This window comes from Panthera pardus, unplaced genomic scaffold, assembly GCF_024362965.1.
Source record: "Panthera pardus isolate Hobbes unplaced genomic scaffold, ASM2436296v1 HiC_scaffold_13, whole genome shotgun sequence".
Classification (NCBI taxonomy): domain Eukaryota; kingdom Metazoa; phylum Chordata; class Mammalia; order Carnivora; family Felidae; genus Panthera; species Panthera pardus.
In genome coordinates, this window is record NW_026526688.1 from 45,827,262 (window position 1) to 45,846,697 (window position 19,436).

At 37.4% G+C, this 19,436-nt stretch overlaps 1 protein-coding gene across 1 annotated transcript in view; it reads right to left on the reverse strand.

The window, feature by feature from the left end:
- Positions 1-19,436, reverse strand: part of KCNU1 (potassium calcium-activated channel subfamily U member 1) — a 148,630-nt gene that overhangs the window by 93,196 nt on the left and 35,998 nt on the right. Inside the window, exons 11-18 of the mRNA XM_053901086.1 lie at positions 17,134-17,239; positions 15,964-16,046; positions 14,534-14,603; positions 11,322-11,474; positions 6,630-6,742; positions 6,208-6,276; positions 2,590-2,679; positions 2,358-2,455 (exon numbers count right to left, since the gene is read on the reverse strand). Coding sequence (XP_053757061.1) covers positions 2,358-2,455; positions 2,590-2,679; positions 6,208-6,276; positions 6,630-6,742; positions 11,322-11,474; positions 14,534-14,603; positions 15,964-16,046; positions 17,134-17,239 — 782 coding nt within the window. The remainder of the gene's footprint in view (positions 1-2,357; positions 2,456-2,589; positions 2,680-6,207; positions 6,277-6,629; positions 6,743-11,321; positions 11,475-14,533; positions 14,604-15,963; positions 16,047-17,133; positions 17,240-19,436) is intronic.

Below are 19,436 nucleotides of genomic sequence, written 5' to 3' on the forward strand. Positions count from 1 at the left end.
ACCCTTATATAAAAATGGTTAAAGGATTTGAATAGACATTTTTTCAAAGATATACAAATGGCCAGTAAGATCCTCATAAAAAGATGCTCGACCTCATCAGCCATTAGGAAAATTCAAGTTAAAACCACAATAAGATACCAATTTAAACCCATTAGGATGGCTATCCTTTTTTTTTTTTTAAAGGGAAAATCATTTTTAAAAAAAGGATGTGGAGAAATTGGAGTTCTTGTGTCCTGCTTTTGCAAATGTGAAATGATGTAGCCACTATGGAAAACAATATGGGGGTTCTTCACAAAATGAAACACAGAATTAATATTTGATTTAGCAATCCTACTCATGGATATATACTCAAAAAATTGCAAGCAGGAACTCAAACAGGTATCTGTGCACCAATATTCATAGCAACATTATCTGCAATATCCAAAAGGTAGAAACAATTCAAATGCCCAGCAACAGATGAATGAATGAACAAAATGAAATATACCCATCCAATGTGATACTGTTCAGCCATAAAGAGAAATGAGGTACTGACACATGCCACAGCATGGCTAAGTGAAAGGTGCCCAACACACAAGGCCACATGCTGTCTGATTCCCTTTTCATGAAATGGCCCAAACAGGTAAACCTAAGACACAGAAAGTAGACTAGAGCCTGTGAGGAGTGTGGGCAGATGGGATGAGTAACTGCTATTGGGTGTGGAGTTTCTTTGAGAGGTACAGAAAATGTTCTAAATTTGTATTGATAGTTGCACAAATCTGCTTACGTACTAAGAACCACTGAATCGTTGTACACTTTAAAAGTATTTGCTTGATGGTATTTAAATTATATCTCAATAAAGCTATTATAAAAAATGATAAGAGACCGGATCTCTCAGATGGGACCCAGTCCCTTCCCCCCCATCCCCAACACACAGAGCTTGTGTCTCAGGTTGGTGAGCAGGGGCTAGACAAGGGAAACATGATAGTTTTGTGGTGTGCAAAGGGGAAAATGAGAAATGTGTTTCCATTTTCATATGGTGTTTCATATGGTGTTCATATGTTTCATTTTCATTGGTGTTGTGTCCTTGGAGGAGGGTTTAGGAACAGTGCAAGGTGGTTACTGAGGAGGAGACGAGCCAGCACGTGTGTTTCAGCAGAGAGAAGGCCTGAAAGGGCTCCCACCTCCTGACAGACATATGTATACCAGGAGACTGAAAAATCCCAAACAGCTGAGGGATCAAAATAACATATGGAATGAAAAGCCTAGGGATACAGGAAAAGGGATGCTTCAGACCTCAAGACCTGAGGCTATAGTAGGGATGATAGATTTTAGTAACAAATGACAGAAGGTGACCCAAAGCCAGGAGGAGCTGACACTGGTTATTGATGCAGAGGTCACAGAAGCTGACACTTATCAAGGGAATGAGGCACCTCAGGAACCGGTAAGGACTTGTATGAAAGGGTATCTTGCTATCCACTACAAGAACAACCAGGATGTTAAGCAAATTTACTCCTGCATTTAAATAGAATACTGGGGAGAAGGGGAAGATAATCTTAGAGATAAGAAAAGTCCTGATAGGAAAGTCAAATTTTGAATTAAGTTTAATTGCTGAAACACTAAGGATTTTACTCATAGAATTTTACTGTACCTGGAAGAGACTAAGTTTTAAGCCACAAGGGAGGAAGTTACCATGAATGCTTGAGATTCATTTCTCTTTTCCTGCTATTAAGTGGGAAAGGTTGTTGGTAAGCTATTGGGTTCATGTAGAGACAGAATAAAAAGTTACATTTCTTCATCACTGTGTCAAAATGAGTAAATTTTAACCCCCCTATTATCCATTAAGGAAACAGAATACTCAAGGGATGGTATTGTTCCCAAGAAAGAAATGATAATAATGTAGCACAGTAGAGGTGTTAAAGCTACAATGGCAATCATTTTGCAATATAAATATATCAACTCAATATGTTGCACACCTTAAATTTATACAATGTTCTTTGTCAAGTAAATGTAAGGCAATAATTTTTATAAGAGTGGCCATGAGGTGGCCTATGGCCAACCAAGCAGTCGGATACAGGCTGAATGAACTTTGAGACTGAAGTCGGGAAGCACCTCCAGTTAGCTCTGGGACTTTGCACGCTACTGAATCTCTTGGTACTCACTTGCCTGTGTGTGAAGGAGTCTAACTAGATAACTAGTAAGATTTGTTCCAGCTCTAAAAGACTGATTCTCAGGTCTTGTATGCCCAGTGGGGAAATATCTGCCCCTTCTTGGCCAAATTCAAGTGGGCATTATCTTTTAAGAGGGGGGAACCTCTCCTCTTTCCTTGGCCATGCCCCTGGAAGCTGGGCTGAGGGCAACCAGATATAAAGTGCAGTTACCTGGGAAGTGTCGCTGGATCTTGGTTTTGCAGTTACATTTTCCAATTAGCTCAGGAATGAAGACATCACCGTGGCATTTGGCACAGTAAAAGGCGGCTCTGGACAATGAAAGCAAATGAAGAATGACTTAAGTGAGGCTTAACACTAAGGAAGCGTGGCACTGGCTCAGTCTGTCTGCCGTTAAGTTGCATTTGCCTTAGGACTTTCTCCCCTAAAGTAACAAAAAAATTACCTTATGACTTCCTTTGAAGATTCAGCAATAAAGAACCCTAATGTGTTCTTACGCAGTTTAACTTCTGCAGATGGATTTAGCATCAGACCACTGGAAACAGAAAATAAAAACACAGTAATTTCCCCCCTTTAATTTCTGTGGCAATAATTGGTGTTTCATTCTGTCATAACCAATGGATTCTCTAAGCTATAGAGTTAATAGGACCCCATCCGCAACTACAGCCAAACACAGTAGAAAAAGTGAATTTGACTATATTTCTTTGATTGCTGCTAAATATCTAGAAGGGAGCCACGTCACAACGCGATTGCTGAGTTGCACACAGCTGAGCTGAGTCCAGCTGAGCTGGACTGCGTCCTGAATCTGAAATGGGCAAACCAACTAAGATGCATGAAGCCTTGCTAATTTAGGCTATCCAATGCCACGGCCACACAGTTGAAAGTCTTACGGTCATGCTAGTGGTGTTTATCCTTAGGCTACTCGCCCTGTAAAAGTAAATGATGTCTAGTTAACCAGCTGGATTCAAAGGCTCCTTTTGTTTGCCTATGTAATTTTTGAACTTATGTATTTCTTTTGACTTCACTTTTTTTTCTATCTTGATTGCAAGATTTTTGAGAGCAGGAACCACCTGAATAGCTTCTACCGCTACATGAATGCTTTGATTTTCTATTTTCTTATGGTTTGTGTGTTTGAAAATGACATCTTACAAATTTTATCCATGATACTCCTTGATGCAGTACTACATTATGACTATTTGAATTCCTCACACTTCTCCCCATTTGTTGAGATATCCCGCTTTTATTTCCTTTAATTCAGACCTCCAGCACGGTGAGGTCTTATAACCCTGAAACTCCGATCACTTCATTTGTGCATAATGAAAGTACTTCTTCCCACCTTTAAAACGCAAACCTTTTATATTGACATTGGAAAGAAGTCAAGTCTTAATTTTGGAAAGCTTATTCTGTTGTTAGGGCACTCCAAAGTAACGTGCAAATGTAAGAGCCTTACAAAAATAAAAGGGGTTTCACCACAAAAACTCTTCCACCCTATGCCAAGAGTAGAAAGATGCTGAATAGCTGTATTGAGGTGGTTTGTTACCTGAGATACTGGATGGCATTTTCAAAAATGCACTGACTGATATTAATGAGCAGAACAAACCATTTTAACTTTGAAAGGAAAAGAACATGGATTTGTGCCCCTACCCCAATAACCCTGGTTGATGTTCACCAGCCAGCAAGCATAAACTTAGTTGTATCTTCTTATCTCCTATTTTTAAAGGGGCATCTTCTGAACTCATATTAAATAATTAGTTATGAAGATACTGTCATGATAATATCTGTGGTGACATTTGAAAGAAGAGGTGAACTCCCGTTGAAGATTTTTCCAAACTTTTCCCATACTCCCTCCATGAATCATGGCCAGTTGCTCTCTCAGAGAATGTTCCTTACTGGAACAAACTTAGAACATTATCTGACTGGGGCCAGATCCAGCTCTATCTCTTAGCAGATGACAAATTATCCTCTCAGACAAATCCTGATGATTATCGAGGGCTTTTCCAAGTTTTAAAGTCTATTCAAGTGTATCAATGAGAAGAGAAAATAAAAGATGAGAAAAGATAGGTTCCCCCCCCCCCACCAGTTTTTCCTATATACTAGTCTAAAACCCCAGCCATTGAGATACCCTATTTTCCTTCCTTTTGTGGCTGTGGTGGAGTTAGCACAGCATAGTGAGCAGAAGCACTGTCCCCAGAGCCAGGCTGAGTTCAGATTCTGGCTCTGCCACTTGGGGCTGGTGTGAGTTTGGGAAAATTATTTAACTTTTCGGGGCCTCATCTTCCTCTTCTATAAAATGGGACTAAGAATTCTACCCATTGTTGTAAAGATTCAAGAGTTTATGTAAGTAAAGTGCCTACAGCACTGTTGGTCATAAACTAGTAAAGGTGTAAAGACAGCTATTATCCATATCAGGATTTAATCCTTTTGATTCACCTGACTCTTCGGTGAGAAAACAAAATTAAATTTAAGTTGGAGCAGGTTCCTCTTTCATGAGGGTAGTTGCATGCTGGGTAGTAAACAGCACCAGGACATTTGAATATATGTGGACATTAGCTACATAATAAATGGTCATGTTTCTGGTCTGTCCCATAGTCATCCTAATAATAAAGTTTAACAAAATCAAGGATGTTAAAGTTGGAAAGGGTCTCAAAGACCATTTGGTCCAGCAGTTTCCAAATCCCAGTGAATAAAGTGACTGTATCAGGAACTTTAAAAATTCTCTGGCTCCACCCTTGGAGATTTTAATTTTATAGAGTTAAGAAGTGGGATTTTGGAATCTATATGCTTTGAAAGTTTTGCAAATAATTCTACTACATAGTCCAGATTGTTGAAGGCCAAAAACATTCAAACTTGATCAGGTTCTGAGCTAGTCTCAAACCCAAACTGCCTGGGTTATGGTTCTAAGACTCCCATCTTTTTTTACCATGACCTATTTCCGGAAGAAGAGCCATTTGTCCAAGGATTAGATTTCGAGACTTTCTTGAGTATAGCAGGATTGTTAATTAGAATATAGACAGCCAGACAATACTATTTGTTATTCTCTCTTTAGTGACTTCCTTCGTACAGTACCCTACTCACTTCTTTAGCACAGTTACATTCTGAATCCTCTATACTTCAATTTTTCTTTTCAACGTTTCATATAAAATTAGCCCTCTGTAGTCCATCTGCTATCATTCAAACTTATTGAACTGTTAATATTTCCCTGTAATTCTAAGGCTCCTGGTAATGACAGTTTTAGAGCTGGAATGACTTCCTCATTTTACAGAAGATGGACACTTCTCCAGTGCCATGGGGCCAGCAAATCATAATCAGGATCAGAATTTATTCTGTTGATTCCAATTTAATTCAACTTAGTTTTCCACTAAAAACACACACACACAAGCCAATATAATATTCTTTCTTGTTCCTCATCCCACTTAATCCTCTAGTTTTTCTTATTTTTTAGTATCTTTTATCTCTGTATCATTGTAGCTGATTCTCTGTTTGTTCTGGATTTTCTTTTTCATTACATGATAAACTATCTTACTTCTCATATTATCCATTATAGGTTTTCAAGAAATTCCATTGATCTAATAATGTTACTTCTTTCTTTTATCCACCCTACCAATAGCATACTTTGTTCAGTAGGCCAAATTCTTAGTTTGCCATATTTTGTAGCTCACTTTCTAAGGCTACAATTTGTGGGAGCATCTTCTGTCATAAATAATTTTAACTCTTAGTATTATTTGATGGTCAAGACTTAGAAGATCTGGTAATACATTAAAAGGAACAGATATGAGAAGGAGACCACTTCTCTCTCCTGCTCATGAGAACTTGGGGAGGGCCATAACAACAAAGGCAAAGTACCTGCTTACCCACCAGGATAACCATTCTAACCCCAATCATTAGATTCTAACCCCAGTCACTAGAGACAGTACTAAGTGCACCACAGCAGACTGGGTGTCCAACAGGCTGGCTCTCAACAAATGGCAAAACCTTAGTTATGGCTGTATTTTTGTAAAAGTCTTAATCATAAAGATTCTCCTTTAAAAAAAAAAACTGAAGAGATTCAAAGTCTCATTGGTACCAGCAACCATGAAACAAGGATTTGTGTTCGATGGCTATCAGCATGAGTCCCATCTTCACAAAGCAGAGCCTAGGAAGGAAGACATGTAATTGTGAGGAAAGGGAGTGGCAGGGTGCTAATTCACAAGAACATGACCAACACTTTGTGCTCTGTGTCTGGGAAAACACTAGTACCTCAGCAGAGGAAGACCCTCCCAAATGTGGAATCCATTCTAAAGTAAGTCCCAGCCCACATGATGACTGTGACAGACACAAAACTGTCCCACACAGACTGCAAAGTTCTAGGTTGTAGAGACTCAGGCATGTTCATTCCCACATCTTCAACATCTACCATGGAGCCTGGCCTACAGTGAGCCCCGAATGAGCACTGTCAAAAGAATGTCACTTCAAGAAGAATGAGGAAAGTTATTTCTATTAACTTACCGGGAAACTTCAGGAAAACTCATTCCAGCAAAGTCATCAGAGAGACGTTGAGTCAGGATTTTGTTCTTCAGGCCATTCAAGAAATGTTTTTGCCAGGGCTGTTTAGGAAAAACCTGGAATACACAATCATGTGACATGAAGCACAATGCCATGCAATATGGGATATTATAATTCAAGTTGTATATCCTGCTAGGCAGCAAACCAGCGCTCGTTGTGCTTAAGTCATAAAAAAGAGATTTGTCCTGGGGTTAACTGAAGAAAGGAAGAACTTAAACTCTAACATACATCTTTACTATTTACACTAGAGAGTTCAGAATGAAGTAAAAGCATCATGACTTGATTTCTTCCCAGATGGCATTCAAGACTCCTTGTTGAAAACTGGAATTTTTCTAATAATTTCAGCAAGATAGACTAGTTTTTGAGTCAGTAACAGTAAGATAAGAAGGATAATATGGTATCTAAATTGTCTCTCCACGGATATGGCTATTCAAGATTGTTTTTTTTAACATATTAGTTTTCTACTGACTAGCCATATACCACAAAGAAAAAAATATGCATGGGTTCTGCCCAGCATCAGAAGTCTTCATAGCTTCAAATGAATTTAAGTGGCCATCCTGATCAATGGAAATGGGAATATAAAAATTGAGGGCAGCAATAGGTTTCTAGAGAAGAGGGAGATGGGAAGGGAGAAGGGTATCTCTCAAAAAGGCTAAATACAGCCTGTGAAGGGTGAGGGCTGCTGGGTAACTCATCCCTGGTATTTGTGTAAGAACTTGGAATTTTGTTGTGCTCTATGTACATCCCCATCATTCTCCCCATCTGCTGCCATAAGAATCTCCAGCACACTGCCCTGACATGGCAGGACAGGCCCCTTTATACCCCAGAGTCCCAGGTCAATGTCTGGAAGTTCTGGAAGCTCTGAAACAGTGTGGCTGTGGACAGTTAAGGCCAGTTCAAAAATACTCCTCAGATGGCCATCTTGCAGTTTCAAAACAAATAAAACACACACACACACACACACACACACACACACACACACACACACACACACACACACACAAATCTGCCTTACAAAAAAGGACTAATTTTATCAGGCAGTCCAGGCAGGCACTCTCCCCTGCAACTCCCTTTCCAAGATTCAGCTGAATCTCCTGCCTTTTTCCACTCTCTTAAATTCTTCTATTGAGAAGGGCTCCTCTCACTGGGTGGTCCCTATTTAAGTTCCAATTACTGAAAAAATTGGCTTGGCACTTCTAAGCCAAATGTTTCAGTTTTTGAAAAATGGTAAAAAAATGATAAAGATGGAGAAGACTTCCTGTGCTCATTTTTTAAAGTTCAGAAAGGGAAACAAGAAGATGGATTTTGGATTTAGATAGTGGAGTCAGGGAGCTCAAGTATGTAAGTTGGAGTAGATCTAATTTAAATTTAAGCCTAAGGCAATGCTCTGTGCCTTGAAGCAACTGGAAATGCTCTTTGGACTATAATTTCTCACCATATAATTAATACAGGTGAAACACATACCATTGATCCAAGGTCTTTTAATCTGAGTACTCAGAAGTTTTACAGATATTAACATAATACTTACAAAAATCAGATTATGAGATTAATAGCTTATTTTATTTTACTTTATTTTTCAAGCCTAAAGAAAGTTTTTGGTTTTATTTTATTTTTTTTCCAAATTTTTATTTAAATTCTAGGTAGTTAACATATAGTGTCATATATGGTTTCAGGAGAATTCAGTGGTTCATCACTTACATATAACACCCCGTTCTTATCACAAGTGCCTCCTCAATCCCCATCATTCATTTAACTCCCCCCACACACTAAAACTCCCCTGTAGCAACCCTCAGTTTGTTCTCTATCATTAAAAGTCTCTTCTGGTTTTCCTCCCATTCTCTTTTTTTCCCCTCCCCAAATGTTCATCTGTGTTGTTTACTAAATTTCACATGAGTGAAATGGTAAGACAAATGGTATTTGTCTTTCTCTAACTGACTTATTTTGCTTAGCATAATACACTCTAGCTCCATCCATGTCACTGCAAATGGCAAGATTTCAGTTTTTTGATGGCTGAGTAATATTCCATTGTAAATATACACCACATCTTCTTTATCCATTCATCAGTCAGTGGGCACTTGGTCTCTTTCTGTAGTTGGGTTATTGTTGACAAGGCTGTTATAAACATCGGGTGTACTGACCTCCTAGAATCTGTATTTTTGTATCCTTTCTGTATACCTGGTAGTGCAATTGCTGGGTGATAGGGTAGTTCTGTTTTTAGCTCTATGAGGAACCTCCATATTAATTTCAAGTGTGACTGCATCCGTTTCCATTCCCACCAACCATATAAGAGGGTTTCCCTTTCTTCACATCCTCATCCACATCTGTTGTTTCCTGAGTTGTTAATTTTAGCCATTCTGACAGGTGTGAGGCGGTATCTCATCATGGTTTTGATTTGGATTTCCCTGATGATGAGTGATGCTGAGCATCTTTTCATAGGTCTGTTAGCCATCTGGGTGTCTTCTTTGGGAAAACATCTATTCATTTCTTCTGCCTATTTCTTAACCAGATTATTTGTTTTCTGGGTATTGAGTTTGATAAGTTCTTTATAGATTTATAGATTTTGGATACTAACCCTTTACCAGATATGTTGTTTGCAAGTATCTTCTCCCATTCCATAGACTGCTTTTTAGTTTTGTTGATTGTTTCCTTCATAAATCTCATTTTATTGATGCAGAAACTGACAGAGAAAATAAGTGTCCAATGCAACAAAAATGGAACACAAGACACTGGAGTCCTGGCTGTTAAACCTAACTTAACAGTTTATTACGGAATCTATAAACCAGAGCAGAGTATAGAATTACAAAATCTGGGGCCCAGTTTAAGATTTCTGAAAGTAGGTTTTAGACATCACTTCCAAATAATCTCTCTCAATTCCTATATCCCAAAAGCCCTCTTATGATGAATGTTGACAGGCCATGTTCAGTGAGGAGGTTACAACTGCAGATTACACATCAAGAAGAACAACATAATACAGTGTTGGTTTGCATTTTTTCCTCCTCTATTTCCATGAAAGAGATGAAGTCTTCATAGAGGGTTCTCATTCCATTTACTTTCTCTAGCCCTGGAGATTAGTATCAGAGTCATTACAACAGATATCGTGGTTATCTTGCACTTTGTAAGGACACAACACAGGCAGAGACAATTTCCTCACGAGTGATTTTCGAAGCCTTACACAGTGACCACTAAGATAAGGCTAATGCAGGTTCACTGTAGTAGCACCAGGGCTCATTTCCTGCTGCCTGATGGTCATTTCTATTTATCTATATATGATATCTCCTCACATTCACAGAAGGAATTACAGAAGAAACCTTTGTTTTTCAGTTAGTGTTCTGATGGCCAGAGCATCTTTCATGGTGTTTATTTGTTTTTATATCGTACCAGGGATGAAAACAGAAAAGATGCAAAAAGTTTTTTGAATTTATTACAAAAGGAAATAAAATGCAAAAAAAAAAAAAAAAAAAAAGGCCAAGAGGGAAACTGAGTATAAAAGAAGTCATGTGTGGACTCATAATTAAATGAAGAGGAAATGTCACTCTCAGACTCTCTGAAGAGCCTCTGGACAATGGGATACCAGGCCCAGCTGAGGGTTAGAGCCTTTCCTGGAATATTTCATGGGAGTGACATTTCAAAGGCCATACTTGGTACTATAGCACCCTAATAGTCCCTTCACTTATTTTGACTCAAAGGTATCAAAGGACCTGATGTGGGAGATTGTGAGTAGATACCTAACAGCCACAGGCATCAAGCATAGTGGTAAGACATTAATTAGGTCAGACAATTCTACCTCTGCTACTCACTAACTTCCTATAAAATCAGGTTAGCTTCACTGACCTATTACTGGGATGCTATCTTAAAATATTATCAAGGAGAAACATAATGTATTTAAAATCAGTAACATAGGAGGCACTCATAGTGGTGACTATTATTATTACTGCATGGAATGTCCCCAAAATAACCTGAAAAATTAGATTGTAATTATTATTTGTATTATTATTTGTTCAATGAATATAATTATTTATTATTATATCAATTATTACATAGTTACTTTATATTTAAATAGATGATTTTCCATTAATAATATAGTCTTTATTTATATTCTTTTTTTTTAAGTTTATTTATTTTCAGAGAGAGAGAGAGAGAGAGAGAGAGAGAGAGCATGAGAGGGGCATAGAGAGAGGGAGAGACAAAATCCCAAGCCCCATGTTATGAGTGCAGAGCCCTACATGGAGCTGAATCTCACCAACTGTGAGATCATGATCTGAGTCGAAATCAAGAGTCAGATACTTAACCACCCGAGCTGCCCAGGTGCCCTTATTTATATTTCTATGTTCAGTAACTCCAAGTACTTCTACATTTATATTCCCAGCATCTTGGACTGCAGGTAGGAAGCAAAGATACTATTTCTATTTTGCAGATAAATATTCTTAGACAAGAATAAGATAAATAACTTCTTCAAGGTCAGTGTAATGTCTGGGACTGCAGTCTAGATCTCTCAATACTTTGCCGTTCAAATGGAAGTCAAATCTGATTCCTTGGGGCTTTCTTGCCTTCTTCAATTTTTTTTTTTTCCTATTTCTGATCCTAACCATGTGAGGACATGGGAAAAAGCCAAGATTCAACAATTTACAAGGTTACCTTTTTGTTCTGTTCAATAAATAGAGTCGTTAGAAAGGTGCATAAACCTGGCACCAGACAGCCTTGGGCCATGAATCCAAGCTTCAATTCGGCAAAGCAGATGATGTTGTCTCCAGTAGTCCAGTTCCAGCTGGGAATCTTTGGCAGAAAAACCTGTTTCATAGTAGAAAGTAGGTCAAACATTATGAGTAAATACAATTCAAGAAAGTTTTTTCAGAATGAATGTGCTTTCTTGCATTTGTTTTACTTGAAAAAATTTGTTGTGCCTGTGTCAGTAGAAGGTATCAGAACAAATTCAGCTTTTAAAAATTATTAGTGGTCTACTGCTCCCACTTTTTAAAATAGAAATAGTGAGAGTTGCGAAATCAGGTCAAATGACTTAGACCTCTTATACTACCCTGAACCTACAACTTTTATTTTTGTCCTTGTTTTCGTTGAGATATAACTGACATATAACATTGTGTTAGCTTCAGGTGTACAAGATAATGATTCAATGTGTGTGTTGTGAAATGACCACCACAATAATTCTAGTTACCACCTACCACCCCAATAGTTACAATTATTTTTTTCTTGTGATTAGAACTTTTAAGACCTACTGTTAATAACTTTCAAATCTACAATAGAGTATTATTAACTATAGTCACCATGCTGTACATTATATTCCCATGACTTATTTGTTTTATAAACAGAAGTTTGTTCTTTTTTATCCCTTCATCCATTTTGCCCACCCTCAACACCACCCCCATCCCTACCTCTGACAATCACCAATCTGTTCTATCTGTATGGATTTTTGGGGGGGGGGGGGGGTTGCTTTTTTTTTTTTTAATTTTTAAAGTTTTACATATAAATGAAATCATATGGTATGTCTTTCTCTGGCTTATTTTCACTTAGCATAATTCCCTCAAGGCCCATCCATACTGTAGCAAGCGCAAAATTTCCTTCATTTTTATGGCTGAACAAAATTCCATTATATAAACTATATATTTTATTATATATAATTAATATATATAATAATTATATATAATACATATAATATATAATAATTATATATATTAATTATATATATAATTATAAATGAGGGGCGCTTGGGTAGCTCAGTTGGTTGAGTGTCCAACTTTGGCTCAGGTCATGATCTCACAGTCCGTGAGTTCGAGCCCTGTGTCAGGCTCTGTGCTGACAGCTCAGAGCCTGGAGCCTGCTTCGGATTCTGTGTCTCCCTCTCTCTCTGACCCTCCCCCATTCATGCTTTGTTTCTCTCTGTCTCAAAAATACATAAACATTAAAAAAAATTTAAATCATTTATAAATGGAGAATTTAGCCCATCTATATTTAAAGTAATTATTGATAGGTATGCACCTATTGTCATTGTTAATTGTTTTCTGGCAGTTTTGTCAATGCTCTGTTCCTTTCTTCCTCTTTTGCTCTCTTCCTTTGTGATTTGATGATTTTCTGTAGGTCTTAGATTCCTTTCTTTTTATTTGTTGTGTATCTACATATATTTTTCCTTTGTGGCTACTTCATAGTAGGCCACATAACTCATTTTTATAACAATCTATTTTAAGTCCTAACAACTTAAGTTTGATCACATTCTAAAACCACATTTTTATCCCCCCCCACCCCATTTTGTTTCTGATATCACAATTTATAGCATTTGGTATATCCCTTACTAAGGGATCCCTTAGTGTATCCCTTACTAAGTACTGCAGTTATTTTTACCACTTTCGTCTTTTAACCTTCATATGAGATTCATAAGTGATTAGTCCACATTTACAACATTAGATTATTCTGAATTTTACTATACATTTTCTTTTGCCATTGAGATTCATACTTTCTTATCTTTTTCTGTTACTAATTGATGCCCTTTCCTTTCAGCTTGAAGAAGTTTTTTTTATCATTTCTTATAAAACTGTCCTAGTGATGATGAATTCCTTTAGCTTTTGCTTATGTGAAAAACTCTCTGCATGACAACATTGCCAGGTAGACTATTCTGGATTGGCAGGGCTTTTTTTTTCTTTCAATACTTTCAATCTATCAGGCCATTCCCTTCTGGTCTGTGAAGTTTCTGCTGAAAAATCTGTTGCTAGTCTTACAGTGGTTCCCTTAGACATTACAAGTTGTTTTTCTCTTGCCAACTTTAAGATTCTCTCCTTGTCTTTAACTTTTGACACTTTAATTATAATGAGTTTTTGTGTGGATCTCTTTAGGTTCATCTTATTTAAAATTATCTGGGCTTCCTAGATATAGATGTCTGTTTCCTTCTCCAGATTAGGGAAGTTTTCAGTGACTGCTTCTTCAGATAAGTTTTCTGCCCCTTTCTTTGTTTTTCTCCTTCTGGGATGCCTATAATGCAAACATTGACCCAATGGATATTGTCCCATTAGCTGTCCCCACTCATTTTCATTCTTTTTTCTTTCTGCTCCTCTGATTAGGTGAGTTCCACTACCCTGTCTTCCTGTTTGCTGATTCTTCTGATTCATCTAGTTTGCTGCTGAACCCCTCTATTGTATTTTTTTTGGTTCAGTTACTAAATCCCTCAGCTTGTGATTTCTATTTGGTTACTTTCTTATATACTCCATCTCTGTTGAAGTTCTCATTTTCTTCATCCATTCTTCCCCATAGCTTAGTGAGCATCTTGATGACTGTTTTGAACTCTGTCATTCACCTCTGTTTCGTCAAGGTCTTTTTCTGAGGTCTTATCTTACTCTTTCATTTAGAATATATTCCTCTGTTTCTTCATTCCCCTTGAAATTCTGCACTAGGTAAAATAGCCACCTCTCTCAGTTTTGAAGAAATGGCCTTGTGTAGGAGTTGAACCTTTTTGCTCAACCCTGTCCTAGCTTTTGGTCGTCTCTCAAACCTCTGTGATTGTCTAATCAGGGTACTGCATTTTTAGTGGCTCCAAGTAGTCATAGATGTGCCAAGAGAGGTAGGTCAGTGTCCCAAAGGAAATGATATTAGCATCTAGATTTAGGTGGATTAGTAGTTAGACCCTCAGGTAGCAGCTGCTAAAGTATGAAAGTATACCTCTTTATGAATTTGCATTTTTAAGTGATTAAAAATCTTAATGAACCTCCAAATTTCACCTGTAATTGGCAAAAAATCTTTGAGTATAGACCTGTGAGAAATTAATAAGTTTTATTATTTAGACAAAGGAAGTTATTCAACTCCATAGACTAAAAGGGGATGATAGGTAGGCTAGATGGTTACCATACCTTGTTATGGGATTGAAGTATCTGTATGATGACTCTGGTATTAGGGTTATAGTTTTTGATGGAGAGAACCCTACATAAACAACAAATATGCTCATCAGTGATGTACAGTATGCAATAATAAAACAACATATAAAATGCACGATTATGCTGTCTTCTAATAATGTTCTGTTTAATTGCATACACAGTAAAGGATGATATTGTTTTAGTGACTTAGTAAATGTAATCTATGGAAGGGTCGGCTCTTGGTACTAGGAGACTGTGGTGTTCTGAAACCAGTTCTTGAGGAGAAAATCAGCAGTTTCATGTATTTTAGCCTTCAAATACATTAATTACAGAAAAAAAAAACAGTGATCGCATTTCTGTCTATAGCTTGAAGTAGCTCATAGACTGTCTTACCCAACATTCTCATTATACATATTAAGAGACTGAGGTCCAACTCATATATACTGTATTATGCACAGTATATGTTCTCAACTGTTTCTTGCTGTTTGTAGAATCACCTTTAGCTATGTATGTTTATTATGCTCTGGGGACCATAAGTTCATATGGTTGGGCACAATGCCATTGCCATCACCATGATAGCTTGAAACTATCACCACAAGTCAAGTTCCCGCTCACAGACAGCTCATAGTTAAAGACAGTGATACCAATTCTAGTCATCTGGAAGATATTTGCCAACAATCACAAGCACATTATAGCAAATGATACACAATATTTCACCAGAACTACTGGAGAAAAACTCCAATAAATAAAGTCTACTAATAGGATTCACCAATCAGAAAATGGCATCTTTATTTTTGGAAGTTTAAAGATGTTATTTATTAACGGTGTTATCTGAACAGCTATCAGTTATTGGTATGCTTGCTTTTTAAATTTAAATACCTATTACCTGGGGTGCCTGGGTGGCTCAGTCGGTTAAGCGTCCGACTTCAGCTCAGGTCATGATCTCACAGTTTGTGAGTTCGAGCCCTGTGTTGGGCTCTGTGCTGACAGCTCGGAGCCTGGAACCTGCTTCAGATTCTGTGTCTCCCTCTCTCTCTGCCCCTCCCCAACTTGTGCTCTATCTCTCTATGTCTCTCAAAAGATAAACGTAAGAAAAAAATTTTAAATAACTTTTACCCATATGAAACTTTAGGAAAGTATATGGAAAAGCACAAAGATACTCAGGATACTCTATTTTTGCATCCACACAGCTTTGGGGAGAAAAAAAAAAGAAAGAAAGAAAGAAAGAAAGAAAGAAAGAAAGAAAGAAAGAAAGAAAGAAAGAAAGAAAGAAAAAATAGGCAGAAACCTGGAATATAATGAACCTAGTGCTGTAATAGATGACATCTTCTCCTATTTGGTCCCATGCACTGGGCCACTGGGCTTTATTTTAAAAGAGGTAGAAATAAAATCATCTTGAAGCATATAAAACAGTGCCAGCTTCTTACCTCATAATGTTGGAAGTGTCTTCAGCATGCGAATCACTGCACAAAGGGTTGGCTATAATCAGGCATGCTTCTGCAGATTCCACCTATTCTTCAAGATTAGACAGTAGCCATCTTGTTAATTACATAGGAAATGCTCTAGTGTTCCCCCTCTGGGTTTCCCTGTGGTTTTATCATAAAATTTTCCATAAGAGAGAGAACACCCTTGGGAAGGAGTGGTGATAAGGATGTCCTTACAGCAGGATCAGAGTCCTGTAGATGCTGTAATGGCTGGAAGTGCTGTAGTGGACAGACCTGGGCATAGGGTCTCCAACACAGATGCAAGACTGCTTTAAAACAGGCAAAGTACATAGTTGTATTTTTCCTATTATCCAAAACGAAGTTTTTAAGCAACTTCCTATACATTGATTTGCCTCTCAGGACAGCAAAGAATGGAGGAACTGGAAGTATGCTTGACCCAAAGTAATCAGTCATTCAGTATTTGTGGATTCTGAATCTTAAGGGTATAGAAAATTATTGAAGTGGCACTTACAATACTGAGTTGCGGGAAAGAGAAAGATTATTCTGAGTCTGTCATTTTCTATTTCAATTCTTTATGTTAACTCTAGAGATCTCTGATTTAAAAAAACTACAGCCCTTGGTTTATGTGATTCTATGAAATCTAAAACATGGGAGGAAACCTGCTTTGATCTTAAATGAAAGCTGTCTAGACTGTTGGCCTTTGCTCATTATTTTTCATCCATCCTTAATGGGATTTCTGCTATTTTCCTTTCTGTTTCTCTTATCAGAAAGTGGATCAGTGTGTTTAGAAAAAGTTGGGAAATCTGTGTCTGGTAAGGATTCTATTCAATGATAAGATTAAACACACTTTTGCCATCCATAACTTTTTCAGATTTCTTAGACTGCTAAAATAAAACTGCTCTAGATAAGTAGAGGATTTAGTGAAATAAATAAATGTTAAGTGTAGGTAAACAGTGCTGTCTACTTGACATTTATCAAGGAGGATTTGGAGATTCAATAGCTACATTTCCTTTATGATCAGTTTTTAAAGTTGAGGAAGTCTTATTTCCACCAATTTAAGCATGTGGACTGATACTTTTGAAAGAGAAATACATCCTATCATCTTAATTGTTGCAGCTTAGGATAATCAGAAGAAAAACAACTAGTTCTTACCGCAACTCGCCTCAGATCCTCCCACTTAAGTGCCGATCCAGAAACAAAAGTCGTATAGGCCATGTAGCACTTAAATAATGTTTCTAATTCCAAGGAAGGAGGAACCCTGGGCAAAGAATATAGTACCAAAGATGTAAAATGATGACTGACTTTGGTTTAGAGTTCATGGTATTTATTTAGTGGCTTTAACAGAACTCCGAATCCCCTGTAGGAAAACATCCATCCTCTATTACTAATCCATGTGGTTAGGTGATACTAAACATCTGGCCTTATTTCTGAGTGCTGAAGAATAAGAACAAACCAGTCATATAACAGCAGGAGAAGAGTTTCTGAGAAAAAGGCACAAATCAATAACGTGGTCTTTCCAGAACTTAAGGAGATACAAAATATTAACTGAATAGGATATGGAGTGGCAGAGACACAATTAGTATTTCTTTAGGAGACAAAATTGATGATATTGATGCAAGTATACGTAAGGCTTAAGGGAGAGGAGCAGCAAAAACAATGCCTTGCTTTCTGTTTTTAGGAACTGCACTGATAAGGTCCAATTTGCTGAGACAGAAAGTGCCGTGTTCTTTCCTTCTTTTATGTATTTGCCTTGTTAGCTGGAGAGAGAGATATAAGATCATGAGTTTGTTTTTTAAAATGTTACATCTGAGGGGCCTTTGAAGCTCTGGGATGGAGATATTCAGTAAGCAATTTAGTTGTGTGAATATGGAGCCACAGAGAATGTCTGGTGGAGGATATGAATTGCAGAGTCATCAAAAATTATAGGTAATGGGAAAAATTCTAGATGAGTGCTTCCAACATTTTGCACCATTTAAAAAAATCTCACATTTCTGTTTTAGGGGCACCTGGGTGGCTCAGTCAGTTGAGCATCCACCTTCGGCTCAGGTCATGATGTCTTGGTTGGCGGGTTCGAGCCCCACGTCGGGCTCTGTGCTGACAGCTCAGAGCATGGAGCCTGCTTCAGACTCTGTCTCTCTCTCTCTCTGCCCCACCCCCACTCGTTCTTGGTGTCTCTCTCTCTCCCAAAAAGAAATAAACATTAAAATAAATTTTAAAAAGTTTCATTCGTTCTCTTGACAAGTACCTATGTCCATACAACAGTAAATACATCTAATGATTTCCTTTTTGTCTCAACTGGATTATAATTATTAGCCCCTTATCACTAATTTTAGCCCGGTTTTTGACTATTTTTTAAAATAAGGATTCAAGTAACATACAAATAACCGAAAAGACAGGTAGGCAATTACACTGAAATAGAACTGTTGGCTGTCCCTCAATGTAGCACCATGAAGGAGTTCAAAATGCTGGTTGGTCATCTCATACAGGGGAGCCCAAAGTTGTATTGGACTGGACATGCCACAATGTACAAGGTACAAAGCGCTGAACTATAAAATGTGTGAAGGTGGAAGTGGCGGAAGTGATCCTGTATATGATCCTGTCCAAGATCAAAATGCCCTTTCCAATCTGCCTGACTTATTTGGTGGTGTGTGGATAACTGATAAACCATTTGAACAAAATAAAGAAGTTAGTTCCTTACACTTTACACAAAATGAATTCCAGGGAGCTTAAATACAAAATATTTCAATATGGAAACATAGAAACGCTAGAGAAATATTTGCTTAATTCTAGAACAAAGAGTGTCAGAAAAGCCAGATGCCACAATGAAAGAGTCGATGGGTTATAGTACATGTAAATCAGATGCTTCTGCGTGCACACACACAGGCAAAGAGAGAAAAATATTTACAACAAATGACACAAAAAGGCTAATATCAAAATACATTAAGACCGCTGAGAAGTCAGTAAAGCAGCAGATAACCATCCTCATAGAAAAGCAGATATGAGAAATGAAGACAAATTTCTTTATTCATCAAAAAAGGAAAATCAAATGGTCAAAACATACAAAAATTGTTCAATCTCACTGGGAACCAAAATTGTAAAATAAAACGATAAGAAATCATTTTGCCTACTTAAAAACCTTTTCATATTAAGTATGCATTTTCTAGGGAGTTCACAAAATAGTTGACTTGGACTCTACTTGTGGAAATGTAAGTTTCATAGAATAAAAACATCATTAAAAACAATCCTTTCTGCATCTATTTGAACTCACATTTCCAATTCTGAGAATTAACAGAATAGCAATTAGAAAAAATGCCAGACTTGTGCACAAAATCACAGTCACATAAGAGTAAATGATAGGAAATCTCTTTAACAACGTTAGTATATATACAGATAAACATCAGGCAAGATATATTCCAAAATATTCTCTGAGGTTAACTCTGGTCGTAAGATTGCCT